The sequence below is a fragment of the Amyelois transitella genome, chromosome 18, assembly GCF_032362555.1.
Source record: "Amyelois transitella isolate CPQ chromosome 18, ilAmyTran1.1, whole genome shotgun sequence".
Lineage (NCBI taxonomy): Eukaryota > Metazoa > Arthropoda > Insecta > Lepidoptera > Pyralidae > Amyelois > Amyelois transitella.
In genome coordinates, this window is record NC_083521.1 from 541,580 (window position 1) to 554,810 (window position 13,231).

The 13,231-nt window shown below is 34.6% G+C and overlaps 1 protein-coding gene across 5 annotated transcripts in view; it reads left to right on the forward strand.

The window, feature by feature from the left end:
* Positions 1-427: 427 nt before the first annotated feature.
* Positions 428-13,231, forward strand: part of LOC106135255 (RNA-binding protein Pasilla) — a 59,992-nt gene continuing 47,188 nt past the window's right edge. For 3 of the 5 annotated variants that reach the window (XM_013335498.2, XM_013335502.2, XM_013335500.2), the window contains exons 1-2: positions 428-828; positions 1,295-1,357. In XM_013335498.2, coding sequence (XP_013190952.1) covers positions 711-828; positions 1,295-1,357 — 181 coding nt within the window. In that variant the 5' untranslated portion in view covers positions 428-710. Of the gene's footprint in view, positions 829-1,294; positions 1,358-13,231 lie in introns of those variants that run through there. The other 2 variants (XM_013335501.2, XM_013335503.2) reach the window with 2 other exon arrangements.

The following is a 13,231-nucleotide window of genomic DNA, read 5'->3' on the forward strand; positions in this document are numbered from 1 at the left end:
ACGACTTCGTGCATTTTCCTTTTCTTTTTGTGATAATAAAAATAATGTATAAAGATTCAGCTGGTCATGGAAACCAATACGGAAGTGTATTCTTTGTGCAAAACAAAAAGTAATCGAGTACAAATACAACTATTTCAATTTTTGATGGTGATGATGAGAAAAAGGAATATATTTTGTATAAATTCATAATCCCACTTACACTGACAGTACCTTTATGTCTAAGTATAAATGTCTAACTAACACATTCAGTCTCAGAGAATTTCACGTTGCTTCGCGCCAGAACGTGCTTCATCCAAGTGATCGTGGGTTAAAAATATGTCGACTGTATAATCATTTGACTAAATTATTTACGTAGGACCAACACTAAATTTATCAGCTGGTTGATGTCAAAATGCAATAATGCCAACTTGGCTTTGTGACATATGCAGATAACTTCAGGGTGATTGTGCGCCACACACAGCAAGCAGCGCCGCAGTATCGACAAACGTTCACAAAACGTTTAGACGTAACGTTAATAGTGTCACTTCTCTCCTTTATTTTAGTATTTAGATCCTATAAAATCTTCAATTTTAACCTTATTTAGTTGTTTAAGTGTTAAGTGTAAGATATGATATTATAATAATGCAAAGTGCCGCATCAGTATACGCATTCTGAAGCAATTACGTAATGGGAATTATAGAGAAGTTTAAAGTTTTGCCCTGAAATTCAACATGGCCGCTGATACGGGAATGGATACTTGTCCCAGTCCGGAAATTACGGATTCTAGAAAACGACCCCTCGACGTGGATTCTGAAAATGGGGACGTCAAACGATCGCATTTTAGTTCAGGTAAGTACCTTCTAACTATCTTAGACATGTAAATACCTAGGTCCATGTAATGTTGATTTACTTGATCGCGAACTTCGCTAGGCAAGAATAACATTGACAGCGAATTTGTGCTTGATTCAGCTGTGTACTCTGTTCTTACAAGATTCTTATCAGACGCTGCTGTTATCAGTTTAACCTATGTCGATGATAATAAGGTCATTCCGGGCCGATATTTGTGAATTCGTTGCGATATTTCAATGTAACTAGGTATTTAGGCTCCATAAAAGTTTACAGCAGTCACCGATATCTTTTTATGAGTGTAAAATAAAGTTTTTAATCGCTCCGCTGTTGATAAGTCTAGTAGCTAATAAAAAAAAATGAATTATCAAGCCAATTCCACGTTGGTTGTTGATAAGAGTCCGCCAGTTTGCAACTGAGAGTTTAGTTACAATTTATGCAATGTTAAACGAGAGTCGTTATTTTTTAGTGCAAGACCTGGTGACGGCCTTGCCACTGGCTAACGGCCACGGCAATCTAACGTCTCATTTCGGTGAGTCGTCAGACAATGTTTGCTCATCATCTCTGGCTTTTGGTTGTTGTGGCGCGCATGCCTCTCGCGCGCACCTCACGCTCATCCGTGCTGATGCTCACTTGTCACTGTTCCACTGAAACGCCTCATTGAAAATGATCTAGAAAATTGTCATGACCTATATTGAGGGGTATATACCATGTTACATACACATGTTAGAAATCATAATTACTTTGAATAGAAGCCAACTATGATAGAGCAATACCGTACAGTAACAAAAAGTTTCAAACTTTATCCATTAAGACAAGTATCTTATGAAATTTCTAGATAGAGAAAAACAACATTAGTTTAATATTAGTATTACAAGGCATCAGTGGACCGTGGACTGGCAGAGTGAGTTTTAGCGTTGTTCGTATCGTCCATCAGCACAGTATACATCGCCTGGATGTCGTGCCATGTTGTACTTAGTCTCACATTGACCCACTCATGGCTTAGTTGCATCGTTGGTGTGACGCATCACCTAAATGTACAGTTCGATCATTCTTATTCGGTGTACTATTACAACTTCTCTTCTTGATATACTGTTTCCCTGAACGCTTTTATTTTTTCTCGCTTTATTTATTTTGATATTTGTCATCTACTTAACTAACAAGTGGAGAATTAACATTTATTTTGCATATAAAAATCATTAAATCAATCGTTTCAATGATGTTACACATGTATTTAGGCGCACACCTAGATTGGCACTACCATATCATTTCCAAACAATATTTTATTCTTTTAAATTTAAATTTTGAAAGTGTTTTAAAAGCTAAATTATGTGTGTACAGTCTGTGCCAGATGATCTGAGCACGTCAAGGCTAATACCTTACTAGAACTAGTTGTGTTGGCAGCACATAATGTAGACTTAATTTGTATAAGGAATAAGGTTTTAAATTGCTTGTGTTCGTCTTGATTACAGTCAAGGTTGTTGCGGTAATTTGTCAAATCATAAGGCAAGTGTTTACGTTGTGTAATATTTTGGTATCTATACTTAAAGTATGATGAGCTATGAATCTGTGATGGTAGGGACGTCACAAATTTTATCTTCTTTTTACAAGCAACTTATCGGCAATCATCATACATACATATGGTCACGTCTATATACCTTGCGGGATAGACAGAGCCAACAGTCTTGAATAGACTGAATGGCCACGTTCAGATATTTGGCTTTATGATAGAATTGAGATTCAAATAGTGACAGGTTGCTAGCCTGTCGCCTAAAGGAAGAATCCCAAGTTTGTAAGCCTATCCTATAGTCGCCTTTTACGACATCCGTGGGAAAGAGATGGAGTGGTCCTATTCTTTTTGTATTGGTGCCGGGAACCACACCGCAAGTTTAAATATAATTATTATATATAAATATAAATATAAATTAATAAATATAAATGTATACGAGACAAATTACACAGATTGAGTTAGCCTCGAAGTAAGTACGAGACTTATATTACGAGAAACTAACTCAACGATACTGTATTTTGCAATAAATACTTATTTAGGTAAACATCCAAGGCCCAGGCTAATCAGAAAAAGTTCTTTTCTCATCATGCCCCGGCTGGGATTCGAATCCAGGACCTGCGGTGTCACGGACAGTGCGTACTACCGCTGCGCCACAGAGGCCGTTTATACAAGAAACTCTTCAAATTGAAATGCTCCAAACGCGAAACTGAATCTAGGCCTTCGACTGCCGAGTGACACATTCCTCGATTGAGTTGAGCCAACCCTTGGTAACAATCTTGCTGTCCATTACTGCAAACAACTGACATTGGACAGTAATAAACCGCTAGGGCGCTAATTGTTCCTATAAACATTTGTCAATTGTGCGTAGGACACTCGTGCCTCGATATCTGTTTGAGATCATAAAATGCTGCCTACTTTGTTTGCGTGATCTAAACAAGATTTTCAACTATGCTGTTACGTTATTTTGTAGTAATGCCGTGTGGTGCCCGGTACTTTTGGACCGGTACATATCTTTCCCATGGATGCCATAAAAAGCGATTAAATAAAATGCTTATAAACTTGGGATTCTTCTTTTAGGCGATGGGCTAGCATAAACATAACATAACATAAAAAATCACGCCTCTTTCCCGGAGGGGTAGGCAGAGACTACCTCTTTCCACTTGCCACGATCTCTGCATACATCCTTCGCTTCATCCACATTCATAACTAGCAACCTGTCACTACTTGAATCTCAATTCTATCAAAAGCCAAACAGCTGAACCTGGCCTATTAGTATTTTCAAAACTGTTGCCTCTTGTCTACCCCGCAAGGAATATCGACGTGATTGTATGTATGTACACCTATTGAAGTTATCATTCACACTTGAGATCTGCGGTTATAGCGGTCGCACCACTAATGACTGGTGTTAATTAGCAACTGATAGTTCATGATGATAGCTCATAATTGTAGCGGCTGGCGGTAATTAGACGTAATGAGAAACCAGACGGGGAAATTAGGACCAGGTTACCAATGAAACTGACACGTCCACGAATCCACCAATCATTATGCGGTTTTAATGCGTGGGAGTCGATTATTTTAATTTTTTTTTAAATTGTCATCTTTATCATTTAAGACTGAAATTCTAATATTTTCTACTATTTCTTGTATACAGCTGAACGTGGCATTGAGTCTATTGAGACTGTTGGCTCTGTCTGTACCTCAAGGGATATAGACGTGATTAAATGTATGTATGTATTTCCTAAATACCACAGCTTTGAGCATAATAACTTGATCAATCTTTTGAAAATATGACTTCATGGCTTATATCGTTTGTAGCTTAAAGTAATCACTATTTTGCTGGTGTGGTCATTTATTTATTTTAACAACCATTTTTCGAATAAATTGTAATGGAATTCACACAACAGACGCAACCAGATTCAGTTCGTAAACTATGTTAATTTAAATCTGGATTATTCATTGTTTGTTGGTTACATTGTTGATCGAATTTTGATTGTGATAGAAATGAATAACTAACTAAACTAAATGTTTATAGGTACTTAGTAACTATTCTACTTAGTATTGTGACTGTAGGTATGTGGTTGCACACATCATCAAGATGAGTGCTTAATGTTGACCAAAGTACGAAAATCTATAATTCTCTTTCCCATGGATGTCGTAAAAGGCGACTAAGGGATAGGATTAGCTAACTTGGGATTCCTCTTTTAGGCGATGGGCTAGCAACTGTCGCTATTTGAATCTCAATTTTATCATTAAGCCAAACAGCTCAAAGTGGCCTTTCAGTATTTTGATTACTGTTGGCTCTGTCTACCCCGCAAGGAATAAAGACTTGATTATATGTTATGTTATCTATAAATAAAATTACAAAACTCGGAAATTTCAAGATTCACTTCATATAGATAGCTATCAAATTGCGGTATCTCTAAGCAACGTACGTTGTGTATGAAGGACGTAACAATCTTATGCACTAACCAGTCTTTGATAAGTTATCAATCGTATTACTTACTAATTTTCTGATAGCATCGCTAACTGCCTGATATGGCCAGATTGTCGTGCTGTTATCTCCGTCTCGCATTAGAGTAAGATCCCAGAGCCGTAAGACACAACTTATTTTCTAAAGAATGGATCTTTCGATTCTCAGTAGTCTTTCATGTACTTTTAATACCTGCATGTTTGTGAGACTTGCCCGGTGACACCTGCGCAGGTACCAGGCGAGAAAGGTAACTAAAAATCACAGTTACTTAACTTACATTTTTATGACTGATTTTTATATATATTTTATAGACTATTACTCTGAAGTCATATCAGAGAAGTCAGACGCTTTCCCTGCGCCAGAACTTTTGTCAGACGCTTTAAAGCTCTATCAAAAAAAAATTAACTTAATTTATTTTTAAATGTCTGACTTTTATATATGTTATTCAGATAACTATTACAAAGTTGTATTAAATCAGTCAGACAGTTTGTAATGACCAAACACCTCTTAAACACGAGAATTACTCAGCCTCGAGTATGAGCGCGTCAGAGTAAAATATCTAATATTTGAAAAGTACTTACTGTTTTCAATTTCATATTTTTGCATATCTATTCAAATACGATGAAATTTATAATTAAAATAATAATTAATCATTTTTAAAATAATATAATATATTGCATGTAAATAGGGGAAAATGATTTTTTTTGTAGCAATAGCCTTTCAAAAAGAATGATTTTTATTTTATTTAAAAAATTATATCTATTATAATAATTTCAATAAAAAAATAATTAATTATGATTAATCAATTGAATAATTATTTTATTGTCTCTTTATCATCTTCATCATCAAAATAATCATTTGAATTTTCATCATTTATTAAATCTCTATACTGTCCACTCAAGTCATCGTCCTCATCATCAGTTAGATTGTCGTTGCTGGCAGAATTTTCCGTAAAAATAAAATCATAAGCAATTAAAAAATAGTATAGTAATAGTAAACCTATAACATATAAATATAAGTGAAAGGCGACTAAGGGATAGGCTTACAAACTTGGGATTCTTTTTTAGGCGATGGGCGAGCAACCTATCACTATTTGAATCTCAATTCTATCATTAAGCCAAATAGCTGAACGTGGCCATTTAGTCTTTTCAAGACTGTTGGCTCTGTCTACCCCGCAAGGGATATAGACGTGACCATATGTATGTAGTCTACTTTAATTTCGACACCACCGCAACGGCTTCGATGGTCCAGTGGTTATCGCGTGAGACTGGGAAGTTGGCGGTCCGAGTTCGAGTCCCAACAATAACAAGATATATATTAATTTTTACTAAAAATATTTTTTTTTGTGTTGTTTGAGTATTTATTAAAAAACTGAAAATCAAAATACTACATATAATCATGCGGTAAAAATATTTTGTCTGTACATTTAATACTTTGACTGAAACAAATAGAGAATTTTTTTTTACATTTTTATTTTTATATACAGTATGCAATATATTATATTATTTTAAAAATGATTAATTATTATTTTAATTATAAATTTCATCGTATTTGAATAGATATGCAAAAATATGAAATTGAAAACAGTAAGTACTTTTCAAATATTAGATATTTTACTCTGACGCGCTCATACTCGAGGCTGAGTAATTCTCGTGTTTAAGAGGTGTTTGGTCATTACAAACTGTCTGACTGATTTAATACAACTTTGTAATAGTTATCTGAATAACATATATAAAAGTCAGACATTTAAAAATAAATTAAGTTAATTTTTTTTTGATAGAGCTTTAAAGCGTCTGACAAAAGTTCTGGCGCAGGGAAAGCGTCTGACTTCTCTGATATGACTTCAGAGTAATAGTCTATAAAATATATATAAAAATCAGTCATAAAAATGTAAGTTAAGTAACTGTGATTTTTAGTTACCTTTCTCGCCTGGTACCTGCGCAGGTGTCACCGGGCAAGTCTCACAAACATGCAGGTATTAAAAGTACATAAAAGACTACTGAGAATCGAAAGATCCATTCTTTAGAAAATAAGTTGTGTCTTACGGCTCTGGGATCTTGGACTACATAGTTAGCGGCTCAAATTACATTGAATTTTAAAATTTAGTAACTGGTTAATTGTTTTGTTGTGAAAAGAATGAAATTGTTTCATTAAAAATTGTCTATTGAATAAGAATTTTTTGTCTAATTTTTGTAGTTTATAAAGCCAGTAAGCTTTAAAAAAATCAAAAGATCCTGATTACTATGTTGATTATGTAGCGTATCGTATTGTTGAGTTAGTATGTCTCGTAACACAAGTCTTGAACTTATTTCGAGGCTTACTACAATATATTTATTTATTTTAGCAATTTCTAGATCATATTTACTGTGCTAACTTCATTTTTGCTTTATAATGTAAAATGCAAAACATGATTTACATTCAGAACTTATATTGCATATTGTTTCATATTGCATATTGTTTGCAAATTTGTAGCCTGTTAAGAGTAAACGAAGGTACGTCAGAGCGAAATCCCCAAATGAATAGAAATACCATTTTCTAATATTTTGAAATATTATTGGGCAGTAAAATCGTTAAGGAAGAATGAATAATCCTCTGAAAAAGGACTGCTTCTGAATCCTGACAGGAAACAACGGTATTAAACCAAATCTCTTTGCCAATATGACATAATTCCCTCTTTCATCCGCCCGGTTAATCATTAAAAAATAAACATTTTAGCTACCCTTAAAAAAAAATTAACGAATCTGAGAAAATTGGTTTGATATACTTCCCAACTTCAAGCTATGATAAGTATAAACGGACTTATTAAACCACAATTAACTCGGGGTAATACTATTGCATTTATATCATACTAGCTTTTATCGGCGACGTCGTCCGCGTAGTTCCTTTTTTTCACAATAAAAAAATAGCCTATCCTTCATCGAGAGTGAACTGTTTGATGACAATCGGTTCAGTCGTTAGACGTTAAAGATTGATAATATTAGTAGGGGAGTAGGGATTGGAAGAAGCAAGCCATTTCCAACACCAAGCAAGAAACTCCCTCATGTATTTGCAGAATATCGAACAGAAGTATCGAAATTTTGTCGTATTCAAGGGGTATCTGATTTTCAAGCTCCCATGACGACAAATATATCAGTCTGGCTGGCGCTGTCTACCCCGCAAGGGATATAGACGTGATTATATGAATGATAAATGACGACAAATGAGACTTAGCGACGATTGATCGAAGCAATAATGTTATCTCATACCGGTGCAGAAGGAAACATTGCAGTAATCTGTCACATTGCTGAGCAAATTTCAGTTTCTGTTCAGTATTTCTCGAGTCTTAGTCGTCAAGATAAAGATTTTTTTTTAACTTTAACTATAGAACTTAAATACATACATTATAATCACGTCTATATCCATTGCGGGGTAGACAGAGCTAACAGTCTTGTAAAGACTGATAGGCCATGTTCAGCTATAATGGCTTTAAGATAGAATTGAGATTCAAATAGTGACGGGTTGCTAGCCCATCGCCTAAATGAAGAATCCCAAGTTTATAAGCCTACCCCTTAGTCGCCTTTTACGACATCCATGGGAGAGTGATGGAGTGGTCCTATTCTTTTTTCTATTTGGTGCCGCGAACCACACGGCACACACTATAGAACTTCTTTGTTGGCAACTACTTAACTGGCTTGCATTCTTTATAGTTGATGTCGACCCGGCCCAGTTTTCAATGTTGTAGGAACAATCTCGTCTTTGATTTGAAGAAAATTCGTTGTATTAGGTTCATACATGAAATTGGCGTTTGGTATAGGAGGAACGAAATGTCGAATATTTTTTTATATGATAAATTTATTTAATCAAAGTAAGAACCATTATTTATTATTAATGCACTTTTGCCATCTCATAGGTAATCAATTGATCCCTTTACTAAAAATATTCATTCAGATATAATATTTGATATACTGTACTACTATCTTTTGCCTCAATTTATTTAGTTATCTGCGGCCTTATGTTCTAGGCCTTATAAAACTCTATTCTTTGCATATTTATGTCACCCTTTACGAAATCCATCTAATCTTTTTACATACATATAGTCGCGTCTATATCCCTTGCGGGGTAAACAAACAGTCTTGAGAATATAGGCTTTATGATGGAATTGAAATTCAATAGCGTACCAGTCCATCGCCTATAAGAGAAATGTTTGTAAGCCCATCACTTAGTTCCCTTTTACGACATCCATGAAATAGATATGGAGTGGTTCTATTCTAAAGTGCCGAAAACCACACGGCAACTATTCTTTTTTTTTTGTATCAATTGAACCATCTGTATTAATAATAATTGCTTTTTTTAATGATGTGACATTAGAATAAACCGTGGGAATACCTACGAAACGGTAAAAAAAAACATTAAATCTATAATTTTTTAAACAGCTTCTCAGAGTCCACATTCATAACAGAGATTAGAGACAATATAAATAATTGTGTGGCCGATAACCTTCGGTGTTACGAAAGCTACAACTTGGTTAAATGACGTAACCTCGCTTCGGCTGTAGGTTGTTTGTATAGTACGCCATACCTGCCGAAGTATTGTTAGTAATCAATTTGCTAGAAAATTTGTTGAAGTTATTTAACATACATACATATAATCACGTCTATATCCCTTGCGGTGCAGACAGAGCCAACAGTCTTGAAAATACTGACAGGCCACATTCAGCTGTTTGGCTTAATGACAGGGACAGGCCAACAGTCTTGGTAGGACTGATAGTCCACGTTCAGCTATTTGGCTTAGTGATAGAATTGAGATTCATGTAGTGACAGGTTGCTAGCCCATATCGCCTAAAACAAAAATCACAAGTTTATAAGCTAATCCCTTTGTCCCTATTTACGACATTCATGGGAACGAGATGGAGTGGTCCTATTCTTTTTTTTATTGTACCGGGAACTACGCGGCACATTATTTTTTTTACATTTCTTAAATTGTCTGAAGGACGTAAAACGTTATTCTATGTATAATTCACTTACTAGTGACACATTATTTTACTATTTATGAAAAAAAAAAACAAGTGCAAATATTTGAATGTAATATCCACTGCGTTACAACATTATCACTCAAACACAAGCTATTAAACATTATCAAACGAATGAATTTGAACAGGGAATTATAAATGTAAACACATTTTGAATAGAGTACATTTTTGTAAAACGCGTTTGTTATCTACTTAACATTAATCTATGCATATTACGGATGGAATTGTCACAGACACGCCTGCAATCGTTTGGTCGTCGGAATGATAATCAGGACACATATATATTCAGTGCCCATGTGGAATCATTCTCGAATGACACTAGGATTTTTGTAAGCGGTTTAAATATGATAGTTTTAACTGATTGAAAGTTTATTTCTGTAGCATAATCACTTTTGTCACCTTTAGAGCCACAAGTACTTTCCTTTTTTCTATATTATAATATTAATAATATTATTATATATTATAATAAATAACATTTGAGACTTACGGCACACGGTAGGTTTTTACAACAAGCGAATTATTTAAACAACTTTTTTTTAAATCTTATGAAATTGTACAAGCTATGTCACAATATGTCAAATCACATTGAAGTGAAGCCGAATTTAAGCGCGGCTTAGGTCGCGTGTCGAACTTAAATTACCGCTATCGCTATGTAAATGGATTCTGACGCCAATTGTCAAGATATCGTCCATGTAAATACCACCACGGATTTGAAAGCGCAAAAAATCATGATCGGGTTATAAGGATTATAACTTAACTTTGGTCATAATTACGAGTGAGTGTCATCAAGCTTGATACATTTTAATTCAATGTGTGACAGTTATGCTAGATAAGATTGAAGAAAGTGAGATAATTTTAATATGGTTGTAGGAAACCTTTTAATGCTTAGCATTATCACAGCACAGATAGTAATGCAGACTTACATAATGGCGCATTTTAACATAAAAATTTGCATTTGAATGGGAATGTTGTTTTTGCAAAAAGAAAAACTGCTGGCTATGCTCCTTATTCACGTGGAATGACTAGAATATCTACAACATTAAACGGTGATCTCGCCCACGGTAATGTCCGGATTTGTATCCAAATTATTTTAATGTTAATCCTGGCGATCTTACAAGTATAACATGCATAATACGTATTTATGTTTGTTTTCATTGCAAAACAAAGCAACACATTGTAGACAGTTTCTAAAGCTGTCATCATGTGAATGAACATATTGATTAGAACGCTGATAAAGGACAATCTTTTTTCTCAAATTTTCACACAAATTTATTCATTCTTATTACCACGTCTATATCCCTGGCGGGGTAGACAGTATCAACAGTTCGAAAGACTGATACGCTACGATCAGCTGTTTGGCATACTGTTAGAATTGAGATTGAAATAGTCACAAGTTGCTAGCCTATCGCCTAAAAGAAAAATCCCAAGTTATCCCTATTTATTAAGACTCTATCCCTTAGTCTTATAAAATATTTAGTTATTGTGACTTTTATTATAATCTCTAATAGTTGGGAATGTATCCCAACAATTAGAAAGATAGCCTGCTTGAAATACACGCGCCTGTCCCGCAAGCATCGCGACAAGAAAATCGATGATATCGGCAGATTTATGACCACTTCGCTGAAAGTGGGCCTTGTTGTTTCCATTCCACCCCTCCGTTAGAGGCAAACAAGAAATTTGGATCGTGTGACCCAATAACGAAGACTTTCTGGAAAATAATAAGAATTGCCTTGCTCGTCTTCATCAAACCACAACTATTTAAATCCATTACAAAAATGATACTTTTGTGAAACTTTGGTAAAATTCCTTATTGTTCACACACCATCTGGTATCATAGCGCCTACACTGCCGCGGTAACTATGTACTTCCGTTCTGAGTCAGTGTCAGGTGCCTGAAGGTCAGCTGAGTTACATTAAAGTTATGGCCTGCAGCACTGAGTAAATTTGAATTTATTTGCTTTGTTTAAGTGAATTTCGAATTTAAGTAATAGTCGTTAGTTTAGTTTTACCTTCATAATATGTAACTATGTCGAATATATCAATTGTTAAAGCTAGAATAGTAGTTACTTCTGCGGTCGGTAGTATAGTACTATTGTTTCTTGTCTGACGTGGCTTCCTTATTTAGATGCGCACCACATATGGATTTGTGTTAGGCTATAACACTTTCATTTTCGTAACGAGTTTTATTTCCAATACATTAAACTACTAAGTAGGACATTTATGTACGTCACATAAGTCTTAATTCAGAGGTTTCTGCGGTGTGGCCACAAGTGCTTACGGGTCAAAAGGGAATAGTAGACCAATCGTTCCAGAGGGATAATTGGTGTCTATCGTCTTAGTAACCAGACTGCTAACACACGTATTTTGTCATAGTCATATTTTGAATCAATCGCGGAAAGATTTTGAATTATAATTTTTAGTTGTTATACAATTTATTATGAGGGTAGTTATAAGAAAAAACCTTAAGATTTATTTTTTGCATAGCCTGGTAGTACAGCGGAACCTCCATTTAGATTCGCACCACGTGCGGCGGGATGTTATGCTAGCATACTTTCGTTTTTACTGCTGTTATAATGTTAGTAGTTGCTCGGTTAACCGTTGCGCAAACTATTTCGTCATTCACTCACACTTTTTCTGCTAATTTTATGGCATTTTTATTACCAATTTATTACATTACAAATGGATACTCCATTTGTTTGTTTGTTGTATAACAGAGACAAATAATTACGATATTTTTACGTAAGCAATGTGTAATCAGATCGAAGACTGAATTATTGAAATTAAATGAAAACGGTATGTTTAGATGTCACTATGTAAAATGTTAAGTTTATTATGTTAAGATGTTTATGCGTCAGGCGGTTCAGCATTACCTCATTACCTAAAGACCTTGACTGCAAGCGAGGTCCCATGCGATTAATTATGCTGAACTGCTTATAAATGTGCATTGCTTGCATAATTTATATCAACACTATATGTTATGGCGCAGAAACGTGTAACTTGAACAAACACAGGTGTATTACGGTTTGTAGGGGGTTGTGTATCGCGTGATTTGTATTGCACACTAATCTGAATCCTCCTATCGTAGTCTATATTTATGACAGTGCTTCATCACGATAACGATAAACAGGGCTCAATAATGTAGAATTGCTACGACCTAATTTTGTGAAAATATTTTCAAAAGTTGAATTTTAGATCATTATGTAATTATTTTTGTACCTAATATGTTTTAATAGGCAGGTGTTATGTGTATCTATTGATACTGTTAACATCAAATGAGGATATATTTCATTTCACATCGTTTGATATTTAATCCTTATTTAAATATCAAATAAACCATAGAAATGCTGTTAAAATTATTTTTCCTCCTTTGAAGTTTTATTAACAATTCAGTTAGACGATGTTGAATTATAAATATCTGA